At 49.2% G+C, this 26,415-nt stretch overlaps 1 protein-coding gene across 3 annotated transcripts in view; it reads right to left on the bottom strand.

Moving 5' to 3' along the window:
• Positions 1-23,274, bottom strand: part of ARID5B (AT-rich interaction domain 5B) — a 169,601-nt gene extending 146,327 nt beyond the window's left edge. For 2 of the 3 annotated variants that reach the window (XR_009155830.1, XM_058189219.1), the window contains exon 1: positions 21,081-21,541. Coding sequence is in view for 1 of the 3 variants with exons in the window: in XM_058189220.1 (XP_058045203.1) it covers positions 22,156-22,410; positions 22,793-22,813 (276 nt within the window). In the remaining 2 variants the exon portion in view is untranslated. Of the gene's footprint in view, positions 1-21,080; positions 21,542-22,155; positions 22,411-22,792 lie in introns of those variants that run through there. The other variant, XM_058189220.1, reaches the window with a different exon arrangement.
• Positions 23,275-26,415: the final 3,141 nt, after the last annotated feature.

The raw sequence follows: 26,415 nt of genomic DNA, 5'->3' as shown, positions 1-26,415 counted from the left end.
ACGAGACCCTTTGGTGGGCAAAGTCTGCACACAATTTTGGGAGGCAGGTCCAAAGGAAAAGTGAGAAGCTGCAGGAGTGGCAGAGAGTAAACAGGGATTTTCATGGGTGTGTGTGTGTCTCTCTCTCTTTTTGAAAAGTGCATTGTGACTACAATTTGAAAAGAGCTTGAGTGGCTGTTTTGTATGAGAAAATAATAGCCATAATTGTTTATGAGTATCAGACCTGCTCATGCATGACCAGATCACAACCTCTCAGTCTTGACTATACATGTGAAAAAATATGAGTATTGAAGCTCCCCGCATTTTAATCAATACTTAGAACGGGGAAATTAATTGAATTCTAGGGGAAAAAACATAGTCAACCTATCATAATAGAAGAACAGAATAATTTAGGTTGCTAAAACATACTAAGTTACTAACATTATACAGACATCTTGTAGAGACATAATTATTTTGTCTAATTGTCTATTTGGACTGAAGATTATGGTGCTAATTATCATCAGTTATGAGAAATACACTTTCCCGCTGATAATGTAACATCTCTCGCTCTCCTCCCTCCTTTTTTCCCCTCTCAATATACTCTGCCTAGAGCTTATTCCAAGGAGACCCAGAGCTGTCCCAGGAGAGACCAGAGGCAACGGTTTGACTGCCAACTGCAACATTTAAGGGACAGAACTCCGAAGCCCCCCAGAAATGACCTCTGTTTGCTACCCAGCCTGGTTCAATCTCTGTATGAATGTGGGACAGCTTTTAGACATCCTTCCTCATTAAGCAGATGAACCCCGGCCAGAGACCAGCTATTTTTTTCTTCTACTTCTGGTAAATTCAAATAATTTATATTGTGCTAACTATGTGCCAATGGGTTTGCCTACGATATGGGCTTCCTAATAACATGTTTCCCCCCTCCCCATTTTGTAGTTTCCACCCTATAAGGGAGGGGTCTCCAACCTTGGTCCCTTTAAGACTTGTGGACTTCAACTCCCAGAGTCCCTCAGCCAGCAAAGCTGTTGAAGTCCACAAGTCTTAAAAGGACCAAGGTTGGAGACCCCTGACCTACAGTATATGCATAACTAACAAGGTAGATTTGAGAAATGAGACAGAAAGAAGATGTTTGTGATCTCTTTAAATCATTCTAGTATGTCAATTCATGTTAAGATGAGATGAAGACTTGTGAGCATCCTAAAGACCATCAAAGACAAACCATATGGGTTCCCTCTATGTCAGGGGTCTCCAACCTTGGTCCCTTTAAGACTTGTGGACTTCAACTCCCAGAGTCCCTCAGCCAGCTTTGCTGGCCGAGGAACTCTGGGAGTTTTGTTTGTTTGTTTGTTTACATTTATATCCCGCCCTTCTATATATTTTTTTTTACAAAGTCAACTTATTGCCCCCCCAACAATCTGGGTCCTCATTTTACCTACTTTATAAAGGATGGAAGGCTGAGTCAACCTTGGGCTGGGCCTGAACCTGCAGTAATTGCAGGCTCTGTGTTCTAATAACAGGCTTCTTAACAGCCTGAGCTATCACGGCCCCTGTTGAAGTCCACAAGTCTTAAAAGGACCAAGGTTGGAAACCCCTGACATAAGGGACTCAACCATGAGAAAAAGGAGAGGAGGCTAGTGAAGTAGCCCAGCTGCCAGCCAACCCAGAAGCACATCTCCACATGCAGTTTCTGTCTGACAAGAACAGCCCTGAATGGCTACCTTCCTGCTGTTGGGCCGATATTTCTATCCGGAGGGCCCATTTCACCCCACACTTTCAAGGAGCTGAAAGGAGCATCTTCAGTCTGATTCCGTTTCATCCTCACCCAGTGGCTCCCGTTGGAGTGAATCAGATGGCCGGAACCAGGGGTGAAATCTAAACATTTTCCCTACCGGTTCTGTGGGCGTGGCTTAATTGGTGGGCATGGCTTGGTGGTCAGATGGCTTGGTGGGCGTGGCCAATAACAATAAATAATAAAAATAATAAACAAAGTATAAAAAAACAATAAGAGGTACCAAAAACCAACTTTCACACTTTACACACACACACACAACACAACACAACTGACTCACACACAATGTAAAAGCAGCTGCACTTCACACTTCACACAGCCACAAAAAGCTCAAAAACCAACTTTCACACTTTATACACACACAACACACACACACACACACACACACAATATGCCACATACAGCTTTCTGAGATTTTGTATGTTTGTGTAGTTAGAGTGAAACACTACAGAAACACACCAAATCTCAGAAAGCTGCACAAATATTTTATTTTATTATTTTATTTTATTTTATTTTATTGTGGACTTCAAATCCCAGAGTTCCTCAGCCAGCAAAGCCAGCCAGTTGATCACCGAGGAAATAGATTAGCTGAGCGATTGATTCTGTCTGGCTGAAACTGAAACTGCTTTCGGGCTGGAAAAAGAGCCATGCGTTTATCAGTAATCAGGTAAGTGCCTTAGAATCTCTACTCTTACTTGTAGAAAACATGTTTTCTACAAGTAAGAGTACAAGGAAGGTTCTGCTGTTTTTTACTTTTAAAGGCCTGTTTCGGCTGAAGCAAAACCGGCTTTTAAAAGTAAAAAAAAAACACCTCTGCAGATGGTGCGGCTCAGCAGAGGCAGGGGGGGCGAGGCCAGGGATTTTTGCTACCGGTCCTCCAAACCAGTAGCTGCCATCGCTACCGGATTGCGGGATCCCATCCGATCCAGGAGCATTTCACCCCTGGCCGGAACCAATCCCTCTCACACACACAACACAGCGACAACCTCAGTTCCACTGCCACCCGGGTATTGGCAGACCATCCTAAAAAGGGGAAAGGCCATTGATGTACTTAGAAAACGTACTTGGCCACTCACAACCCTGGTGGCTAACAATAATTCCCCCAGGATGCATAAAAACAAAACACCAGCATAAAAACAAAGTTTAAAAACAACCGCATCAAAACAAACCTCCAATCTAAATGTGAAGCCATTCACACCATCCTTTCCAGGAGCTCATAAGTCTTCAGTCCACCCCAACACTGGAAATCATTCTCTGAATCCCAAATGCATTTGTAACGTTTATACATTGACAACAGAACGTGCTTCTTCTTGGATTTGACCCCGCAGCCACAAAGGAGGAACCAGAGGTGTGTTAAAGAACATTGGTTCTAATATCTGCCCTTCCTATTGGGATAAATTAATCTTCATGCCAGGGGGCTCCAACCTTGGTCCCTTTAAGACTTGTGGACTTCAACTCCCAAAGCTGGCTGAGGGACTCTGGGAGTTGAAGTCCACAAGTCTTAAAGGGACCAAGGTTGGAGACCCCTGCTTCATGCCATTAAAAATATTCCCAAAGTCACACAAAACCCCAGAGTTTGCCATTGAAAATTTCCAGGTATTATTGTACAATCTTGCTGGGATTCCCCAGTCACATAATCTGTTTGGTTCTGAGAATCTGAGCTTTTAGGACGAAGCATATGTGACTGACTGCTTTAGCACAGGCCCCAAGCCTCAGTGGGACAATTGCGAGTAAGGCAGGAGAACCGTAACAGATCTCTCTCGAGGATTTTTATTTGGGTTCTACAGACTTAAGGGAGGGATTCCTCCCTCCCCATGTAATTTTATATGGAATGAAACCATGTGCCTCTGTTTGAATGTTGGGAAATAAAATTCCTCTAAATCCCAATCATTCTAACTACTTCCATCTAGTCTTCAACCTTTGGGAAGAAGTAGGCTGGATAATTGATCAGGCTGGAGAAAATGGATAGTCTAGACCAGGGGTCTTCAACCTTGGTGGCTTTAAGACTTGTGGACTTCAATTCCCAGAGTTCCTTAGCCAGCAAAGCTGGCTTAGGAACTCTGGGAGTTGAAGTCCACAAGTCATAAAAGAGCCAAGTTTGCAGACCCCTGGTCTAGACCTTCAGTCACATTTCAGGCCAGGGATCAGTAGAGAGGCCGCTGTGCCAGTCAATAAACCCGTGCAGATCTGGGATGAAGATGGTGAGCCCATCCTGGGGCTCCTTGATCTCCCACCAGCCTTCATTGACCATGGTATCCTTTTGGACCAGCTTTGGTGTCTCAGGGAGGAAGGCAGTCTCTTGTGGAGGTTCTCCTCCTTTTTTGGCAGCCACTTTTAATCAGCGTGGACAGGGTGGGGAGATCATGCCCACTGCCCAGGCAGACTGGGCACATTTGGGGTCTTATCGATAAAACGATGACATTTTGCAGAACCCAGGAATTGTGCCTCTTCACGAATTTAATCTCTTCAGAGGTCCATCTGACATGTTATCTGTTCAGAGGTCCACATTGCTGCCACCTTAATGGCTTTCCAAAAACTTTCCAAAAATTATTAAAAATCTGGTTAATCTCCCTTGGTTTAGGATGGCTGAGAAGCCCTTAAGGTTTTGGTTTGGCTTTTTGTCATAGCGAGTTAGCCTTCTGGTTGGTTGTGTTCTTTGATATTTGTTGGAGCTTCCCCCCCGCCTATTTTTTATTATAATCCATCCAGTGTCATTGAGGAGTTGGGCAGACAGAAATTGAATTAATAAATTTTTAAAAATAAACAAACATCCACATGAGTCATTAAAACATAAAGAGACAGCTCAAAGTAATTTAGTTTCAGCTCCAGTAAATGTGTTAAAAAAAAAAAGAGGGAAAAAACCAAAGCAGACAATCCCTCAAATAAAAATTGTCCAAGGGAAACAAGCTGAGCTGCTTGCTGGACAGCTACTAATCTTGTATTGAAAGTTGAGAGAGATTACACTCTGTTGCAAATGAAGAACAAGTAAACAATCTCTTCTATTAGCCATAATGAGCAAGCATTAAATAGACATCCTGTATTGGTGAATTTCTTGGCTCAGCACCCATTGAGCTGGGCCTCCTGTGGCATGGTCGCTCGCCTAAGGGCAAGGAGTGAAGTCTTTTGTAGATCTGAAAAGCATCCCATCCTCTTGCTGGTTGTCTTTGCTACTCAGCTCATCTTGGGCTTGGAGTCAAAACTTATGTGGGGGTGGGTGAGATTCTTTCTGCTTATCAGAAAGAGCCCAGAAAATTATTGACCTGAGACCTGACTTCACCTTGGTTGTGTAGTAGACCAGGGCTCTCCAACCTTGGTCCCTTTAAGACTTGTGGATTTCAACTCCCAGAGTTCCTCAGCCAGCTTTGCTGGCTGAGGGACTCTGGGAGTTAATCCACAAGTCTTAAAGGACCAAGGTTGAGAGCCCTGCTTTGCTGGCTGAGGGACTCTGGGAGTTGAAGTCCACAAGTCTTAAAGGGACCAAGGTTGGAGCCCCCTGCTTTGCTGGCTGAGGGACTCTGGGAGTTGAAGTCCACAAGTCTTAAAGGGACCAAGGTTGGAGCCCCCTGCTTTGCTGGCTGAGGGACTCTGGGAGTTGAAGTCCACAAGTCTTAAAGGGACCAAGGTTGGAGACCCCTGTAGTAGACAGCGGCAAGAATGTCTGCATCTTTAGAGGTTCTGCTGGGACAAGCAATTGAGGGACCCTTTGACACTCCCAAAGGGAGGTATCCTACTCCCTATCAGATGGAGAAAAGATTGAGAAAAAGATTTCTCAATCTTGTTTTAAGATTGAGAAAAACGTAAAACGCTTGAGTATTATTATAATATATGAACTGCATGTTATTTAGAGCTATTAAGATAAGGCACGGAATAAGAAGCACATGTTAAGATGGGAGAAATTAAAATTGTCACTGGGAGGGAGAACTCCTGAGATAAAAATGAATTTGTGCATAGAACGATATTTTTGTTTCAGACAGCACCTGTTTGGACAACTGATGCGCCATTCAAGCAATGACAATAACTTACATCTAAATTTGTACTGAAAGGAGGGGGGAAATATGAGTTAAATATAAAGCCACGTTTGTCAAAACTGCTGCTGGGTTTGGACAAGTTACCCCACTCTGAAAGTTAAGAGTAGAATTCAGATTTCACGCCACATCTCTCTCAGCCATCTAAAGCAGGGGTCTGCAAACTTGGCTCTTTTAAGACTTGTGGACTTCAACTCCCACAGTCCCTCAGCCAGCAAAGCTGGCTGAGGAATTCTGGGAGTTGAAGTCCACAAGTCTTAAAAGAGCCAAGTTTGCAGACCCCTGGTCTAAAACAAAGTGTTAGTTTGGCACTCGGGAAGTTCTGGCTGCAAGCTTGCCTATCTGTTTTTCCTTCAGCACAGCTTGTCCTGTAATCTTTCCTTGAGAAGGACCTCTTGAACATAGATAATAAACTGTGGCTTGCTTTAAAGAAGCCAATTCCACATCGTAAGTTGTACAACGGATTTGTTTAGACAAGTTTTAGTGACTGTCAGCCCCCGTGTGAATCTTGGGAGGTGTGATTAATGGGAGCCGCAGCTGTCAAACAGGCCCAAGACGAGGCTGCCCTAGTTCATTTCCTCAGTCCCGAATTATTTTTACATTAAACAAACTATTTAAATACGCACAAAACATGCTTCCTGAGGGCTACTTAGAATGATTCGTAAGTGAAGTTGCAAGCGCTGAAGTTGTTTCTCTCATTTTCCTTCACGTCCTCCCTCACAGCCCAACTGCTCTGAGTCTGATGCCTTTCTAGGCCCTCGCAGGGGGAGAGTGGGGGGGTGCAGGGAGGTGGGGAAGGGGCATATCCTCACCCTCTTTGGCCCTCTTTTCCAGCCTCTCTTCCCTCCCAGCCATGGCTCTTCAGTGACAGCCCCTGAGTTCAGACACATCTCCATTTTCATTTTATGTCTAAAACCCATCAATCTGAAATGCTGCACAGGTAAGTCCTCAACTGATGACCACAACTGAATCCCGAATTTATGTTGTTAAGTGACAAATTTGTTAAGTGGGTTTTGCCCCGTTTTACAAATTTTCATTCCACATTTTGTTTTGTTTTATTTGTTTTTCTTTTATTTGCATTTATATCCCGCCCTTCTCCGAAGACTCAGGGCGGCTTACACTATGTCAAGCAATAGTCTTCATATTTGCTAAGTGAACCACTGAAGTTGGTGAAGTTGGTGAAGATTTCAGTGAAATCCTAGGCTTAGAAAACTTGGAACTCCATCGCCTTCGACAAGACCTAAGTTTAAGTCACAGAATCATCTATTGTAATGTCCTTCCTGTTAAAGACTACTTCAGCTTCAATACCAATAATACAAGAGCAACCAATAGATTTAAACTTAATGTCAACCGCTTTAATCTAGATTGCAGAAAATATGACTTCTGTAACAGAATCATCAGTGCTTGGAACACTTTACCTGACTCTATGGTCTCTTCCCATAATCCCAAAAGCTTTAACCAAAAACTCTCTACTATTGACCTCACTCCATTCCTAAAACGAGGGGCGTGCATAAGAGCACAAACGTGCCTACCGTTCCTGTCCTATTGTGTTTTTTTTCTTCTCATATATATATATATATGCTTATACCTCCTAATGTTTACTCATATATATGTTTATATACTATATAATCTTTTTGTATGATACTTACATATACTGTTGTGACAAAATAAATAAATAAAAATAAAAATAAATAAATTAGTAACACGGTTGTTAAGTGAATTTGGCTCCCCCACTGACTTTGCTTGCCGGAAGGTCGGAAAAGGGGATCATGTGACCTTGGGACACTGCAACCATAGGGATGCTGCGACGGTCATAAGTGTGAAAAATGGCCATAAGTCACTTTTTCAATATTGTTGTAACTACGAACAGTCACTAACTGAATCAAGAACAACCTGTATATTATTTATTTTTGGAAAAGTGTCAATGCTCCAAACAATCCAGCGAAGCCGAAGACTACAGAAAATGAGGTCTAATTAAAAACTGTAACTACCCTGAAAGTGGGTTGGCACTCGGGCAGTTTAAGGTCTCCTTCGTATTTATCCAAGTGGTCCCACTGTCATCCTGGGTCCACCTTACATGCCCCACAAGTATCGAGAGACCACTGGGATTAACCTAGATCCGTGATGGTGAACCTATGCGTGCCAGCGGTGGGACACGGAGCCCTCTCTGTGGGCACATGCACCATCGCCAGCTGCTCTTCCAAGTTCCAGTGTGTGCATGCGCACCGGCCAGCTGCTCTCTTCTGGGTTCTGGTGCTTGTGTTCCAGTTTGGTGCTGAAAAGATTAACCATCACTGACCTCGATTGATAGAGCTAAAGACCCAAATGGAATCAGCAAAACCGATTTGGGAGAGATGAGACCCTTCAGACTTTGGATCTCAAACTTCAACATGGTTCTCTTGGAAGCTGATGGGTTTGGGACGCGGTGGCTCAGGGGCTAGGACGCGGTGGCTCAGGGGCTAGGACGTTGAGCTTGTCAATCGAAAGGTCGGCAGCTCAGCGGTTCGAATCCCTAGTGCTGCCGTGTAACGGGGTAAGCTTCTGTTACTTGTCCCAGCTTCTGCCAACCTAGCAGTTTTGAAAGCACCTAAAAATGCAAGTAGAAAAAAATAGGGACCACCTTTGGTGGGAAGATAACAGCGTTCCGTGCGCCTTTGGCGTTGAATCATGCTGGCCACATGACCACGGAGACGCCTTCGGACAGCGCTGGCTCTTCAGCTTTGAAACGGAGATGAGCACCGCCCCCTAGAGTCGGCAACGACTCGTATGTGCGAGGGGAACCTTTACCTTTACCTAAGCTGCATGTCCCGCCTGAATTGTTTAATTTAGATTCCTTTGATTAATAAAGAATTAAATGGTTATGTGACAGCAGTTCCATGGCCAGAATTGCTCAGGCCCACAAGAAAGACACAGACTTCAGAGGATAATTAGAACTGCAGAAAAAATAATTGCTACCAACCTGCCTTCCATTGAGGACCTGTATACTGCACGAATCAAGAAGAGGGCCGTGAAAATATTTACAGATCCCTCACATCCAGGACATAGACTGTTTCAACTCCTACCCTCAAAATGACGCTATAGAGCATTGCACAACAGAACAACTAGACACAAGAACAGTTTTTTCCCGAAGGCCATCACTCTGCTAAACAAATAATTCCCTCAACACTGACAAACTATTTACTAAATCTGCACTACTATTAATCTTCTCATCGTTCCCATCACCAATCTCTTTCCACTTATGACTGTATGACTGTAACTTTGTTGCTGGCAATCCTTATGATTTATATTGATATATTGACCATCATTTGTGTTTTAATGTTGTACCTTGATGAAGGTATCTTTTCTTTTAAGTACACTGAGAGCATATGCACCAAGACAAATTCCTTGTGTGTCCAATCACACTTGGCCAACAAAAATTCTATTCTATTCTATTCTATTCTATTCTATTCTATTCTATTCTATTCTATTCTATTCTATTCTATTCTATTCTAAACAGACCCCAAAGGCTTTTCGAGAAAATAAAAATAAGGGTCAGCTTGCAGCTGAGGCCTTGGCTAGAAAATCAAAGGTGTAGAAATATGGGTGTAGAAACCCTTGTGAGGAACAATCTTCATCTTCAGATATGAATGGCTGGCTGTGAGGGAGCCTGCCAGAATAGCTGCTCTTCCGAGAAAGTCCCTGGTCTCTGGACAATGGTCAGCTTTCAACCTGGTCACACCTATGGCCAGAGGGAAGGGCCTCTCCAGAAGGAGTAAGGATGAACCAATGTGAATTAAAGGCAGAGCTTCCTTTGTGAGAAACCAAATGCACTGGAGACAGAGAAGTAGGACTGGTTCTGTGCTAAGACCTGCATGTTCTTAACTTACATTCAGATCATTAGCAGCCACTGATGGTCTTCTCCACTTTTAAATAACGTGCAGATGTTTATGTTCACCAATGAGTAGAGAAGAGCTGGCATTCCTAATGTGCTGACCCCCAGGATCAACATTTTATCGATCATAAAAGCTAGGCTAGGCGTTCAAAGATGGCCACCATTTGCTATCTAGGGCTGCCCATGCTCCATCCTGAAATATACTGAATCAGGACCCCACTGCTATGGCTCCAGCTTTTTCCCTAATTCTCCCTGAGCTTCTCTACTACGTTTTGTCTGCTTCTACCCCTAGAATGAAGAATTCAGAACAGCAATCCGTTTGGAAGGAAAGCTGGCAACTCTGTCTCTGCCACAGCTCCCGTTAAACACCCGAACAAACAAAGCAGGAGTGAGATTTAAAGAATGAGGAAAACACAATCAGGAATTTCAGATTGGGCTACAGATTATTTACCCAGTTCTTTAGGAAATTAAAAGAATGTGCCACAGTCCACTGATGTCACCTGTTATTTCTTGATGCATACATAAACCACCCAGGCTGCATCCTTTGCTGTATATGTTTAAAATAGCAACAACACTGAACTCAGATTAAATATTTAGTTATTTACACATGCTCAGTTTTTTGTGCCATGCAACCACTCACATCAAACAAATTGTAGGTCAGTGGCTTGGAAGTTGATCCCCACTTGCAAAACTCATCTCTTGATATGTACACTGAGAGTGTATGTACACTGAGAGCATATGCACCAAAACAAATTCCTTGTGTGTCCAATCACACTTGGCCAATAAAAAAATCTATTCTATTCTATTTGATCACATTCCAGGATCCTTCAGGATTGGCTAACATCAGGATCTCATGTCAGATCCTCATTTCCTCCTTGCTCCTAATCTTTGACACAAAATTGTGGCACAGCATTGCCCAAATTACATGCCAGAAGACTATCTGTTGACCATACTCAAGAGAAGAAGGTATTCAAGAGGGTATTCAAGAGTATTCTTCAGAAGAGGTGCAACCCTCTTGAAAACTTCTCCAAATGCAAGTTCAGCTTTATGGGAAGCTCCTAACCAATGGGAGACTTTTCTGTATCTATTTGTCTATTTGACACAGCTGGAGGATTCCTTCAAAGGAGATGCTGGTAACCCTCAAAGCTTCCTTTTTCTAGGGAGTAACCTTTAGGCCAGGGGTCTCCAACCTTGGTCCCTTTAAGACTTGTGGACTTCAACTCCAACTTTGCTGGCTGAGGGACTGTGGGAGTTGAAGTCCACAAGTCTTAAAGGGACCAAGGTTGGAGACCCCTGCTTTAGGCGGAGACTTTTACCACCTCCAGAGAAAAATTATTCCCATTCTCAGATCTTCTAAAACCAGCGGAAAGCAAATCTTGAACCTCTTCAGATGTGCTCCTTGGTCACCTCTGAGGGCACCGAGAAGGTGAATCCCAGGAAGAGATCATGGGCAATGCTGAGTTTCCAAATCTTTCCATTTCCGAGTTCAGCCAACGCTTCTATTTTGAAGAGTGTATTTTGGCTGAACATTCAGATTGTTCCTCAAAGGCCCATCTCTCATCCCAGATGAGTGGCAGCTTTTCTAGCAGGAGGGACGATCTCAAATTCAGCCAACAGAAGTTTGGCATTAAAAACCACACAGACAACCACAGAACGCTATGATTACAGAACCTGAACACATGCAAATTGGAGGCTTAATTAACTGACAATTGTTTCTGAGATATAAAGAATTGCCATTTGTAGTTTTGCACAGAAATGGCACATATGGCATTCTGGAAGACAGACAGCAGGTTTCCCCATCTGTGGAATATGACTGTTGAACTTACACAGTTTCAGATAATTGTCATCAGCGTTTGTACAGCACCTTTCACTGTTCAACACCCTTCACATCTATTGCTCTAAGTCTGGTTTCATTCTACTGCTGGAATATGAAGCCCGACTTAACGGGTTGGATCCAGGCATTCAACAACGTGACATGATCCACAGGCAGTTTAGCACCAGCGCACGTGGATTTCTGTCCCGTGTCTCAACTCTGATTGTACTGGAAGAGCCCTGCACACTCTTCAACTCCACTTCCCAAAGATCCATCCTGTATCACAATGATGTGAATCAAAGGACTTAGCAAAGTTGGGCTATGCTACCCTTTAGCCACCCTTCCTTGGGAGAGAGTCTAGGGCTCCCGAGTCACCTCAAATCAACACAGGCTTCCTTTGCAAGGGGAGAGGGGAATGGAGCTGTGGGCCAAGCGAGACTGTACAAGAGTTGTGGATGCCCTGGTCTGCTCCAGGGCAACCTTCTCATGCTTGGTGGGAAGTGAAGGGCCTTCCCTCCCTTCCCTTTCCCCCACTAGCCCCAGTCCTGCTCCAGAGCTGTCTCCCATCTCCGTGATGAGTCTGGGGTGGAGGACAATCCATCCTGGACTTCCTTTGTTCAGCAGAAACCCAGCTTCACCTAGGAAGGCTTCTAGGATGAGCTGCCTGAGCTCTCCATGTTGCTGGTCTCAAACAGGACGGCTGCCTTCAAGTGGCTGTTACGGCATCTGCCTTTCAGGAGGGAGAGATCAAATCTCAAAATGCTTCAACATCATTTCACTAACAGGCTGGCATGCCCTGGTGACTGAGACGAACAACAGGGTGCCCCTGAAGTGTGGGGAACCATGGAGGTCCAGGCCCTTGGACACCCAGCGGGCTGCTCTCTGCCTGCTCTCGTTACCCCGAGAAGAGTCCTTTCTGGGCAGACGGCTGGCATATTTTTCTTAGGAAGAAGTGTTGCCCTCTGCATTCGCCCGGTGAAATTATGCATGCGGATTTCTTTTTTGGCTTTTGTTTGCATTGTGTCCCATTGTGCTGGGAAAAACAATATGTGCTTTAATTAGCAAATATCTGTAAATAATTTACTTGTTTCTGGGTACAACTGAACAATGGGGCAGTTTTCACATAATTCGATTGAGCATGTGCGGCTGGGTCTTTGCCATAATCTTCCATTGTCTGATATCACAATCAATCAGGACATTATTCACCATCAACATTAAAATGTGCAGAAGGAACCCAAGATTTAAACTCTGTCGCTCTAACAGCCCCCAGGCAGAAAAATTGAATTGGTTTTATGAAAAGGGCACAGTATTATCCAAATAATTTTGAAAAAAGAAACCAAAATACCCCCAAATAATTAGATCACTAATTTAGATTTGTCCTTAGAGAATAAAACTATCCCCAACAATTATTCAATGGCAGTGTTAGTGGATTAAGCTAATGAGTCCAACTGTTAGTGACATTTTTGTACAGAATCACATGCATATAATCCCAGGAATATTTATACTATTTACTGCGGTGTTTCTCAACCTGGGGATGTGTGAACTTCAAGAATTCCCCAGCCACATCTGTATGTTACACTGAGTTGCTACACACAAACTCCCATGCAACATCAGCAGCACCCTTTGCATCTAATTCTGCAAATCCAGCATCCTTGCCAGTAGATGAAGGCCACCAAAAGCTGATCTCGCCTGGAACTTTTTACAATGTAGTCCTGGTCTAGAACAGGGGATTTCAAACTTTTTCGGGCCAGGTTATTTTTCTTTTAAATTCCTAGAAGCCCTGAACAGGAGGCAAAAGTAGGAAATTGGCTCCATTTGTTTGAACTTTTTGTTTTTTATTTTTGCCTTTCAGCTTTCATGGATCCCCATCAAGTTCTCACAGAACCCGGACTCAAAAGCCCTGAATCAGAGACCAGAAATGCCCAATTGGACCAAGACCAGCTTCTATACTAGGGTTCAAGCTGGGTGGGGATGCCCTAAAACCACCCTGAAGGGGAAGAAAACATCTGCAAGTAGCTTTTTGGGGCCTGTGGGGTGGAGTTTGGGAAGTTGCACTCCTTGGAGAACCATCTTTAAGTGCTGTTGGTAGCTCCCCTTCAACGTAGAAGACCCCAAGCGCCAGCAAGACCAACATCTCTTCCTCCTCTGCATTTGCCACATACTCATGAGAAGCCCTGAACAAGCCTGGGTACTTTTGCCCCAAAGGCGATTCAGTAAGTATGATTAAGAGTACAAAAAGGAGAGCCAATTGATTTCACTTGTGCTTAGGAATATGCTAGAGCGTAACTAGGCAACTAGAAGTAAAGTATACCCTAAATTAATTTGCCCCTTTGCTTATTTAAAACATTCAATTAAAACATTTTTTAAAAAACACTTTCCATCTTGCTCAGGATCTTGATATGTTTGAGGTGCAATGTGCTCAATTTATTCACCACGACAAGAATTTAATGCTCAAGGGTCCTACAGCACCAAATCAGGAAAGTGTTTTGGGGGGAGATTCTCCCCTACCAGAGTCCGGCTGTTAGGCATGATGGGAACAACGGCCTGTCTCCTACAAAAGAATTTTGGAGCTCAAGATCCACAGTACTCTATGAGATTTATGGAAACCATGCCACACCTTCTCAACTTTCAGTATGAAACTGTGGTTTTAAAGGGGTAAATGAAAGCTTTGCTGGCTGAGGGACTCTGGGAGTTGAAATCCACAAGTCTTAAAGGGATCAAGGTTGGAGACCCCTGCTTCAAAGGAAGGACACCTGGGGAATGGGGCAATATTTAAAAGTTAGTTTCAAAATGCAGAGAATAACTCAGATCAAAAGTTAAGGAGCTGAGCATTTTTTAAAGCTTCAAACTAATTTCTCATGCAGTTTTAAATCTCTGCCGCTGAATTGTCAGGAAAACTGTATAGCTGTGTCCATGAAGACACCAAGAATCCAGCATGATTCTGGATCTTGTTGATTTTACATTTCCTGGGTCACTCACTATGTATATAAGGTTGTGTTGCTAGGCTTCAACACACTGTACCTACCAGGGAATAAGTTCTCACAGCCTCACTGGGAATTTCTTTGGAGATAATGTGGAGGGGATCACGGCCTGCACTGCTTCATCTCGACTGGACCGATTCAGTAGATCTGTCTTGGCCCCAGCTTAGCTTCATTATAAGCTAAATTACAAAAATACTATGGGGATGCACAGATAGTCCTCGCCTTATGACCACAATTCAGCTCAAAATTTCTGTTGTGAAATGAGACACTTGTTAAGAGAGTTTTGCCCCATTTTACAACCTTTCTTGTCACAGCTGTTAAGTGAATCACTGCAGTTGTTAAGTTAGAAACACGATTGTTAAATGAATCTGACTTCTCCATTGATTTTGCTTGTCAAATGGTTGCAAAAAGTAATCACATGACTCTGGGAGACAGCAATGGCTGTAAGTGTGAATCAGCTGCCAAGCATCTGAAGTTTGATCACATGATCATGGGGATGCTACAAAGGTTGTAACTGTGGAAAGTGGTCATAAGTCACATTTTTCAGTGATGCTGTAACTTTGAATGGTTATTAAATAAATTGTTGTAAGTCCAAGGACCACCTGTATGTCTGTATTTCTGTGAGTTTGAAGAGCCTGAATGGTTTCTCCCCATAGAACAGCCCATGGTTGCTGGTAAGAAGACTGAAGGAGAAGGTGGGGGGGAGTACAGGCGCAACTTCAGTCCAGGAATTCTGGATTCGGTCTCTGCTACAGAGCCTGGCCTGGGCCAGACCAGCCCTGGAAGGTACGCAGGAAGTTTAGGGCAATAGTTGCCTGCTTAAAGATTTGCACAACCTGCTGGGATAGAACACATAGAACTCCAAAGGACAAAACTAGCTCAAGACTAACAGGCCAAAATAACATAATTAAAATGCAGCACAACTGCCACAAGGCAGGCTTCGACCAAGTTCTGAGCTGTGCAGAGTTCTCCACAACTCATGGCACATAATTCACAAAGATAAAAGAGCAGGAACTTCTTTCACCGCATTGAGAGGCCAATTGCTGCCTGCTTCCTGGATCACATGTCCCATACCTGTCCCTCTCCACACAAGCCACATCACTATCCCTTCACTTGCAGTGAAGAGACTGGCTAGACCTCTGGGCTCAAGGCACACAGTCACATTCTTCTTAGTCACCTCTTGGAGGGAGGGCAGAGCTTCTAGTCTTTAGGGGGCATCTCACAAACCTCTGGAGATGGTACCAAAGGCCATAATCACCCAGGCCTCCCCCTAGGTTATGTGCTTGGCCCACGGCCACAGTGCTGCCCATCTAGGATCTCAAACTGGCAAACCAAGGCTGGAGAGGCGCCACAGGGTCCTATCAGTGCAAAGTCCAACATATTTGACTCAGTAGTACGATAAACTTCTCCTAAAATTAAAATCCTATGGCATTTCAGGACCCTTACACAACTGGATATCTGCTTTTCTGTCAAACAGACAACAAATAGTTAAAATTGGTAATGCTCTATCAAATCCTGTTCCTGTCAAGAGTGGTGTTCCTCAAGGCAGCGTTCTTGGACCTACTCTCTTTATAATATACATAAATGATCTTTGTAATCATATCTCAAGTAACTGTGTTCTCTTTGCTGATGATGTCAAACTTTTCAACACCACTGACAATACATCCACAATTCAAAAGGACCTTGATCATCTAACTGCTTGGTCTAAAATTTGGCAACTACAAATCTCAACCAGTAAATGCTCAGTCTTGCATATTGGAAGAAAGAACCCAATCACAAAGTACATGCTTGATGGACATTGCCTCAGATGACCCCACCCTGTCAAAGACCTTGGAGTTTTTTTATCTAACGATTTAAGTTCCAAAGCCCACTGCAACTATATAGCTAAGAAGGCTCTAAGAGTTGTTAACTTAATTTTACGTAGCTTCTTTTCAAAAAACACCACGCTACTGACCAGAGCATATAAAACATTTGTTAGGCCAATTCTTGATTACTGCTCTCCTGTCTGGAACCCATACCATATATCTGACATCAACACAGTTGAGCGTGTCCAAAGGTATTTTACGAGAAGAATTCTCCACTCCTCCGAAACTAATAAAATACCTTATTCCACCAGACTTGATATCTTGGGTCTAGAAAACTTGGAACTTCGTCGCCTTCGACAAGATCTGGGTTTAGCATATAAAATCATCCGTTGTAATGTCCTTCCTGTCAATGACTTTTTTAGTTTCAATAACAATATCACAAGAGCTACCAACAGATTTAAACTCAATGTCAACCGCTCCAGTTTAGATTGCAGAAAACACGATTTCTGTAACAGAATTGTATATACTTGGAATGCATTACCTGACTCTGTGGTTTCTTCTCATAACCCCAAAGGCTTTACTCAAAAACTGTCCACGGTTGACCTCACCACTTTCCTAAGAGGACTCTAAGGGGCGTGCATAAGAGCACAAACGTGCCTACCGTTCCTGTCCTACTGTTTCTTCCCCTATGTATATATATGTTTTTAGTACCTCGTTTCTCCTCATATATACGTTCATATATTATATAACCCTTTATGCAACGCTTGTGTATATATATATATTGTTATATTGTTATGACAAATAAATAATAAATAAAATAAATATTGTTGGATAGCCATTTGTCTGAAATGGTGTAGAGTTTCCTGCCTGGGCAGGGGGTTGGACTAGAAGACCTCCAAGGTCCCTTCCAACTTTGTTATTATGTTATGTTAATATTGGACTAATGATAGCTGCAGCTTCAAGAGATCTTGACTAGATCTTCCAGCTAAAACTTATTATCCTGCTTCTGCTATGAATAGCAATAGCATAGTGCTTTTACAGCCCTCTCTAAGCGGTTTACGGAGTCAGCATATTGCCCCCAACAATCTGGCTCCTCATTTTACCCACCTCGGAAGGATGGAAGGCTGAGTCAACCTTGAGCCTGGTGGGATTTGAACTGCTGAGCTGTAGCTAGCAGTCAGCTGAAGTAGCCTGCAGTACTGCACTCTAACCACTGTGCTACCTTGGCTCTTATGAAATGTATCCTTTGCAGCTGCAAACTGCTGGTGGAGTTGTCCACCTAGTCACTTTTGCAACCTGCAGGCCCTTTTTTATGACCTCAAGAAGTCCTGACTTCATTGTAAATCCAGAGGCCCCCAACATGCAGAGTTTAAACATTTTCAGGATCGTATTTCCCATTTCTTGCTTTTTTTGCTGAAAGCTATTGCTCCCGGGCTTTCTTTCCAACTCCAGGTTTCTCCATGCAATTCCAAACATTTCTGCTGGAAAACACCTCTCAGAGGCTTTTTTCCTGCATGCAACATTTTATTTATTTATTTTATTTATTTATTTTGTCACAACAATATATATAAGCATGTGGCATGTGGCTCCCATGCTCAAATGTGAGTGTGTCATGCTTGCTGCAGCCTTTGGCAAAGCCTCTCAAGCTCAAGAAAACGGGCCCAGAATGAGGGATGCAATTCCAACAGCCAGGAAATCTCTGGAAGATGCAGCCAAAGGACCCAACACATCTGCACGCTTCTTTGGCGTGCAAGAAATCCCAGCCTGACGTTCCAAGAAATCAGTTCACCATCCCTTTCCAGACCCACAGAGATGCCTACTAGAAGCCCCCATTGAATCTCTGGCTACCTGTGATAAGGAGCCCCACATAGACACCTGCCAAGCTCAGCCTAAGCACCCTGCTGACCTTTGACTGCCCAGAAAGGCCCTGAATTTACAGATTTATCATCTACCTTAGGAAATGGAAGGTGGGCAGGGACTTCGCCCATACTTTATACACTAGCTCAGGGGTTTGCAAACTTGGCTCTTTTAAGACTTGTGGACTTCAATTCTGAGTTCCTCAGCCAGCAAAACTGGGAGTTGAAGTCCACAAGTCTTAAAAGAGCCAAGTTTGCAGACCCCTGAGCTAGCTGAACATATAATCCCTTTTTTATTACACCACTCTTGTTCCAAGCCCTGTCTGTTATTTTTCTCTATGAATTATGCCCAGAATCATTTTCATGCCCACAGGCTTACAAAGGGGTTGCAGGAGGCTTAAAATGGCTCCATCGCTCTGCTTCAGAAATAGCTGTTAATGTCATTGACATAAAAGAATTATCACTGTGGTTAAGTAACTTGAAATAATTGGCTCTCGTCCTGAGAAAGAAGCTAAACTGCTTTTCTGGCTTTGCTTTGGCCCTGCACTTTTTTTTCTCAATGGGATATTTCTTCCCAAACAATATAAAACCAACAATGATAACATCATTTTGGCAAGATGTCAGAGGAAGTGGAGGGCAAGGAGGCTTCTTCGAAGGGGGTAAGGAAGCCTCCTTAGGCCTCTGCCCACCGCCCACCCCAGTCCAGCCCCACTGCTCTCTTTGGCATCTTCTCCCAACCGCAGAGGGCAGCCAGGGAATGAAAAGGGCGCCAGGAACACCCTCTGCCTGCTTGGTGTTGGGGCAAAGTTGTGGCAACTTCTCCAGGATAAAAAGGTGTTCATAAGATGTCAATATTTCAGATGCATCAGTTAAAATTCCCAGCCAAAGGCACCAGGGGATCCCTCCAAGCAAGCCGGTTGCTCTCCCTCTGGGTCTGTGGGGGATGCAGAGGAGACCCCCGCGTGCAGGAGAACATGCCAGCCCATAACGTTGGATTAATTTTCAGCCATGTTCATACCATATAACGTGAGATGATCATTAAGGCATATTAAAATGATTTGTGGCCTACTTCCCATCCTTTCATTAAAACAAGGCTGGATGGGGTTATAAATATTCATGGCAAGGAATTTCATCTTTATCTATCTATCTAAAATTTCAGCTCAAATTTCAGGCTCCATTATCTGATCCCTCAGAGGGAGAAGATGATTTTCTTGGCCACAGTTGTCCCCCCTGGGAAGGATCCTCCCATGTCCTCTGCACCCCCTGAAAAGTGGGGGGAGTTCAGTCTGAGACAGTTATATGAACACCACATCCAGAGGGGGAAGACCAGGGTCACCAGGCTTGGGAGGCTGCCCTCTTTCAAGGGGGGGGGGGATGACAGGGCAGGCCAATACCTGGAATCTGAGATACCTTCCTACAGACAGGTGAGTCTAAAGCTTATACATGAACTGGCTGCAGAGCATCCCTCTTTCTTTCTTTCTTTCTTTCTTTCTTTCTTTCTTTCTTTCTTTCTTTCCCTTCCTTCCTTCTTTCCTTCCTTCCCTCCCTCCTTTCCTCTTACTCTTTCTTTCTTTCTTTCTTTCTTTCTTTCTTTTTCTTTCTTTCTTTCTTTCTTTCTTTCTTCTTCTCTCCCTCCCTATCTCCTTCCTTCCTTCCTTCCTTCCTTCCTTCCTTCTTTCCTTCCTTCCTTCCTTCCTTCCTTTCTTTCTTTCCTTCCTTCCTTCCTCCCTCCCTTCCCATTGTCCTTCCTTCCTTCCCCGTCTTTCTTTCTTTCCTTCCTTCCTTCCTTCCTTCCTTCCTTCCTTCCTTCCTTCCTTCCTTCCTTCCTTCCTTTCTTTCTTTCTTTCCTTCTTTCCTTCCTTCCTTTTTCCTCTTTTTTTCTTTCTTTCCTTCCTTCCTTCCTTCATTTTTCCTCTTTCTTTCTCTCTTTCTTTCCTTCCTTCCTTCCTTCCCTCCCTTCTTTCCCCTTCCTTCCTTCCTTCCTTTCTTTCTTTCCCTTCCTTCCTTCCTTCCTTCCCTCCCTCCCTTCTTTCCCCTTCCTTCCTTCCTTCCTTCCTTTCTCTTTCTTTTTCTTTCCCTTCCTTCCTCCCTCCCTCCCTCCTTTCCCCTTACTTCCTCTTTCTTTCTTTCTTTCTTTCTTTCTTTCTTTCTTTCTTTCTTTCTTTCTTTCTTTCTTTTTCTCCAGAGAGACCAAAGAGCGAGCGGCCCCTTTGCTGCCTTCTTTTTTATCACCCACCCAGTGGAAGGAATCACTTCCTAAAGCAGGGGTCTCCAACCTTGGCAACTTTAAGCCTGGCGGACTGCAACTCCCAGAATTCCCCCAGCCAGCAAAGCTGCCTGGGGGATTCTGGGAGTTGAAGTCCGCCAGGCTTAAAGTTGCTAAGGTTGGAGAGCCCTGTCCTAAAGCGACCTGGGCCCTGGGGAGACGGCTGCACAGGGGATCCGGGGGGGCTCCCGGGCGGCGGAAGGAGAACTGTCCGGAGGACCCTCCACGGCCCATCCCAGCCACCCGCCGCTCAAGGGGCAGCGCCGCGGAGCGCAGAAGGGGCCTCGAAGCTCCGCTGCCCGGCAAGGACAGACCCAGCGCGGCCTCTTCCTGCCGCCCGCTCGCCAGTGGCCGGAGCTCCCGCGCGGAGACGCCGAAGGAGAGGCGGCCTGCCTGCCTGCCGAGCTCTCCCCTCCCGGCCTGGCCGGGGACGCGAAGCCCAGCCGCGCTCTCTGCTAAGGGAACCCCGCATTTCGGCCGCAGCTCGCGCGAGCCCAGCGCCCCTCGCCTCGGCTCCAGCCGCCGGTTCAAGGCGCAACCGAGAGGCTCCCGTGCCGCCCCCGCCGCCCCCCCCGGGGGGTTGGGCAGCCCGGCAGGCTGGCGGCGTGGCGGGTCCCAGGGCTGCGCTCGTGACCGCGCCTGCCGGGCCCCGCCAGCCGTCCAGGTGGCTGGAGAGACCTCCGCGCCGGTACCTGTCATCCCGCCCTCGGTCCTCGCTCGCTCTGCCCGGCCTGCGTGTCGTAATATCCGCCTTCCGTCCCGCCAGAGCCCAAGGCCGCCGGAGCCGTTCGAGGCGGCCCAGGTGAAGACGGGCCTCCGCTGACTGCCAAGGGGGGCGGGTCCCGGTGCCTCATCTCCCCCCCCCTCCACCAGCCCCAGGTGAAGGGAAGCCTGTGACGAGGCGGCCGGAGCGGGGCGAGGGCGGCTGGTGGCACCGAAGATCCCCTTCAGCCAGGCGGAGCCCAGAGAACTCCCGCACGCCGGGCTGCCAGGCGGGCCGGGGAGGGCGGCCAACCTGCTGCAGCCTCCCCGGCCGCCCGTCACACGCCCGCGATTGCCTCCACCCTGCAGTTGCCGCGGGTGTGTGGGAGGCGATGTAGCCCGTCCCGGGCGAAGCTCGCTCTCTCTCTCTCCCCGGCGCCCGGCCGATCAATCCCCCCCTCCCCCTCCTTCCACCCACCCACCCCCGGGTAAGCCGCGGCGTCCCACCTCGCCGTGCTGGCTCCTCCGGCCCTGCGGCGTGTCCTCCGGGAGGAAATAAAGTTTGGAGCTGGATAAAAGTTGCCGGGAGCTCCGTTCCTCCCAGAGCAGCTGCAGCTCCGCTATGCAAACGGGCTCTTCGGGCCGGCACCGCACAAAGAAGAAATCGCCCAGGGAGAGGATCCGCGCCCGGCCGTCCAGGTGCAGCTGAAACGCCTTGTAGAAAATGTACGGTCCGTGCAGCCCCGAGGCGGACCCGACCCATTGCAGGGGGGGAGGGGAGGGGGAGGCGGAAGGGAGGGAGGGAGGGAGGGAGGGAGGGGGAAGAGAGAGAGAGAGAGAAGCATCAGCCCCCGCAGAGCCATCTCCAAAACACGCGCCCTCCCTCTCCCGGCCGCCCGTCACACGCCCGCGATTGCCTCCACCCTGCAGTTGCCGCGGGTGTGTGGGAGGCGATGTAGCCCGTCCCGGGCGAAGCTCTCTCTCTCTCTCCGGCGCCCGGCCGATCAATCCCCCTCCCCCTCCTTCCACCCCCCCACCCACCCCCGGGAAGCGGCGGCGTCCCACCTCGCCGTGCTGGCTCCTCCGGCCCTGCGGCGTGTCCTCCGGGAGGAAATAAAGTTTGGAGCTGGATAAAAGTTGCCGGGAGCTCCGTTCCTCCCAGAGCAGCTGCAGCTCCGCTATGCAAACGGGCTCTTCGGGCCGGCACCGCACAAAGAAGAAATCGCCCAGGGAGAGGATCCGCGCCCGGCCGTCCAGGTGCAGCTGAAACGCCTTGTAGAAAATGTACGGTCCGTGCAGTCCGCACGGCGAGCCGACCCACTGCAGGGGGGGAGGGGAGGGGGAGGCGGAAGGGAGGGAGGGAGGGGGAAGAGAGAGAGAGAGAGAAGCATCAGCCCCCGCAGAGCCATCTCCAAAACACGCGCCCTCCCTCTCCCGGCCGCCCTCCCTCTCCCGGCCGCTGGATCGGATCGGGTCGGGTCTCGGGCGAGGCGACGGGGGCCAGGCGGGGCGGGGGCTGCGGGCTGGCCGGCTGCCCTCTATCCGGCGGGCAGGGACCCGGCCAGGCACCCCCATCCTGTCCCCATCCGGGGAGAGCCGCCGGGGGACCAGCAGTTCCCGGGGAAAGTTCCTGGAAAGTTTGGGGGCCGGGGGGCCTCGGGGCGCGGGGCGCAGCCGGGAGGGGCGCCGGAGAACCGAATACCTGGACTGAATTGGGCTCCATCTCGACGCTCTGAATTGATTGAACTCAACATTCTCCAAACTTGTTGGCTTGAATGGATCGCATCAGGTCCTGGCAGGGAAAAGCGATCTCTCCCCGCCGCCGCCGGCCAGCCTCGCTCGAAACGCCGAATCCGCCGGCCCGGAGCCGCCTCGGAGAGCCAGCAACGCCCCGCGGCGCCTTTCGCCGCCTCCCCATTTCCCAGCCGGGGCGCAATCCGGGCCCTCCGCGCCGGCTGCCGTCCGCCTGCCCGGCCGATGCGGTTCAAGGCGCCAACCCGGCACTGCGGGGAGGCGAGCGGCTGGAAGCGGCCTCGGGCTCCGGCTCGCGCCTTAAAATCTCAGGCTGCCCGAATCCCCCGAGCCGCCGGCTCCCCCGAGCCGCCCGCCGGCCCCGCGAGTGCCGAAGCGAAGCGCCGCTCCATTTTGCCGAGCCGAAAGGCGGTCTGGTGAAGTCTTCATCTGACAGGACCTGCTTGTATATCTCTAATATAAAGAACATTTCCTGCCGGGAGTCGGAGGCGCTGTTCTTCTTTCTAATTCTCTCGAGCAGATTGGCTTTTATTAGACATGTAGATTGGGCTGATAGTTAAATTACGTTTCCTTGGTGCCATATTCCGCGGCCCCCCCACTGCCCGCCCGCCCGGCCTCCCTCCCTCCCTCCCCGGCGGAATTGGATGCCTTGCATTAGCTGCCTGGCGCTAATATTTCAATACCAAGACGGGAGGAGGGAGACGGGACCGGGGGGGGGGGGTGATCGATTATATAAACATATAAATATTAATGCATTTGTTTGCTTTTGCGCACACACGCACGCGGCCCAGAGGCGTGGTGAGCGAAGAGCCACGGAAGCGCAGCGATCACGGGATCTTGCCGGCGATCTCGAGGAGCGGATCGAACAATCGATCGATCAATCTCGGGGCACCGCGCGGCGCCTGCGGGTGGGGTGGGGTGGGGGCCTTGGCCGGCGGCGCTCCGGGCCCCCCTTCTTTTCCTCGGGAAGTCCTGGGCACACACGTACACACGGTTACGTGGGTCCAATGCGCATTTCCGGCAGGGACCCGCCGCCGTTGCCGTTCATACGTTTGAGATATCCAAGCGGTGCGGGAAGCGCTGGGCAGGGGTGGCGGGGCGCTCAATGCCACCCGAAAGCCAAGCCGACCAGGACGCGTAGAGAGACGGGGGAGGGCGGGGGGCGAGATGAAGCGTCAGACGCCCGCCGGCTTCTGCGGCGGCGGCGGCGGCATCGGTGGCGGCGCTTGGTCTTGCGGACCCCGCTGCGGGCACCGGCATTAAGCAGAAACTTAAGAGCCGCGATCCTCCCCCCCCCCGCAGCCCCCCGCGAGCTTAGAAAACGGTGCAGTTGCATTGGGCGCCCGGAGCTGCCCGGCTTGCTCGCCTTCCCCGCCCCCGTCCAAGGGCGGAGGGAGGGAGGGAGGGAGGGAGGGGGGGGAGAAGACATCACCGCCATGGACTCGTACAGGGAAATCAATGTCTGTACAGTAGGTGACACGTTGTAATCCGAGCCCTGATAAAATGACAGGCTGTCGAAAGGCCCCCAGAGCTCCGCTGAACGCTTTCGCAACGGTTCCCCTCGCAGCGCAAGCAGGAGGCCGGAGGCAGAAAAACGGGGGCCACGTGACTGGCGAAATTACTCGCGGGGAAGCGGCCGGGGGGGGGGTTCGGCCTCCTCCCTCCCGGACACCCCCCGCATCGGCGCCGTTGAGTGCGGCCCTGGGCGGAGAGGGGACTCCGGAAACTCTGCCGCTAATTTCGCGGGCCCGCCGGTCCCGCTCGGCCGCCCTCCATCCTCCTCCCCGCTCGCGGCCTCCGGCTCCGCATCGCCGGACGGATGCTTAACCCGCCGCGCCGACGGGGAAGCCCCGCCGAGGTTTCGGTCCCCCGGATGGCCAAATTCGACAAGAGGCTCAAATTCTGGGCCTGAATTCTGGACCTGCCTTCTGCAAGGCTGTCATTCGTTTCTCTCCACTGATCCCTCTCGGCCTAGGCGGGAGTTCGCCCGGGGCAGTGCAAAAGTTCCCGAAGCCCCCGTCCCCCGTCCCCGTCCTGACTGATCCGGGCTCTCCTCGGTCTTTGGGCAGATCTGGAGAAGCTCCGGGCTCTGCATCGTTTAGGTCAGCGGGTCCTGGCCTGAGTCCGACCCCCCCCCCAGCGCCCCTAGCAATGAGCAGGAGCTTCCTTGAAAGAAGCTTCCCTCCGCGGCCCCAACCCCACCACCGGACGCTCGGAAAGCGGAGAGGCGCTGCCGTTTCCCCGGCAAGATCCCGGAGCCCCGAGGGGCTGGCCTCGCAGCAACCCTCCCTCAGGTGCGCTTGTTCGCGGGCCGCTGCGAGGGAATCGCGTGGGAGGGGCACCCTCCGTCCGCTCGTTTGCTCGGAATCACCGGTAACTGCGCGGGAAAATTCGGAGTAGCTGCCCGGTTCCCCCAGGGCCCCCCCTCCGGCCTCCTCCGACTTCCAAAAGGAGAGACACCCCCCCCCGCTTCCTTCTCGCTCCGCCCCCGGTGAAGTCGCCGCTGCGCACACCTATAAATGATCTCCCTTGCAAAGCCCGCGCGGAGAAAGTTCCAATTAAGAGAAGCAGCTGCTGGCTCTGCTGCCGGCCTCGTTGCAAGTCCCGCCGTTAATAGCCTGCTTTGATTTCGGCCTGCGCGAGAGTAATAGGGTCCATCCAAGGCCCATCAATTCCCCCGCCGGCTGGGAGGCTCCAGACACTGACGGGGAAGGTGGGGGGGGGAGGCGCCCCGAAATCAGGCCTCTTTCCGCCAGTGGGACTTGGGAGCTGGGGAGCGTTTCATGCCGCAGCCTCCGCTCCTCGCCCCCCTTCCCAAAACGGCCCCGGGTTCATGTAGGCGGAATTGGATGGGAGTTTCACCTTGCGCGCGAGGGAGGCTAAGAAGCGGCTGCTATCTGGGGCTTCCCACGGAACGGAAGGCGGTTGTTCCGCTCTTTGCCTCGCATTCGACCAGGGTATCGCCGGACAGCCTTCGACGAGCTGTCGCTGAGCCGGCCGGATTTCAGCAGCGCTCGTGGTCCAGCGCAGAGATGCCGGGCATGGGTGCCAAACAGACGCCTCGTCCCTTTCGCTCCGAGGCGGTTGGGGTTGGGGCCGGGGCCGGGCTCCACGTGCAAACCTCGCTCGGCCGCGGTGCTCGGGGCGGGTGGGAGAGATTTGGGGCAAGCAGCCCCCCTGCCCAGGGCTGCGCTGGAGCAATCGGAGAGTGGCGCCTACAAAACCCGCCGGACGTCGCAAGTGTGGCAAATGCAGCCGAGATTCCGACTGGACTAGAAGGGGAGCCAAGCGCAGCTAGAGAAAAAGGAGGGACGGGGCGGACCGCCTGCACTCATTGCCGGGAAGGACCCTCCGAGCAAGAACTCGGCTGGACGTGACCGCTGCCGTGGATGTGACCAGCACCGAGCCAAGTTCGGCCTCCCGAGGGAGAAGCCCCCTCAGGCCGGGCTGGGCTCCGGTTGCGCTCCTCGTCGTCCCCAGCCCACAGCCGCCTCACTCCGCCGGCCGCGCAAGGGGGCAGAGCGCTTCGACCGCCCGGGAACGCAGAAGCCGCAGCGCAGAAGCCGTCCCCGG

Source organism: Ahaetulla prasina, chromosome 6 (genome assembly GCF_028640845.1).
Source record: "Ahaetulla prasina isolate Xishuangbanna chromosome 6, ASM2864084v1, whole genome shotgun sequence".
In the NCBI taxonomy this organism is placed as follows: Eukaryota; Metazoa; Chordata; class Lepidosauria; order Squamata; family Colubridae; genus Ahaetulla; species Ahaetulla prasina.
This window is presented reverse-complemented; position numbering and strand designations above follow the sequence as displayed.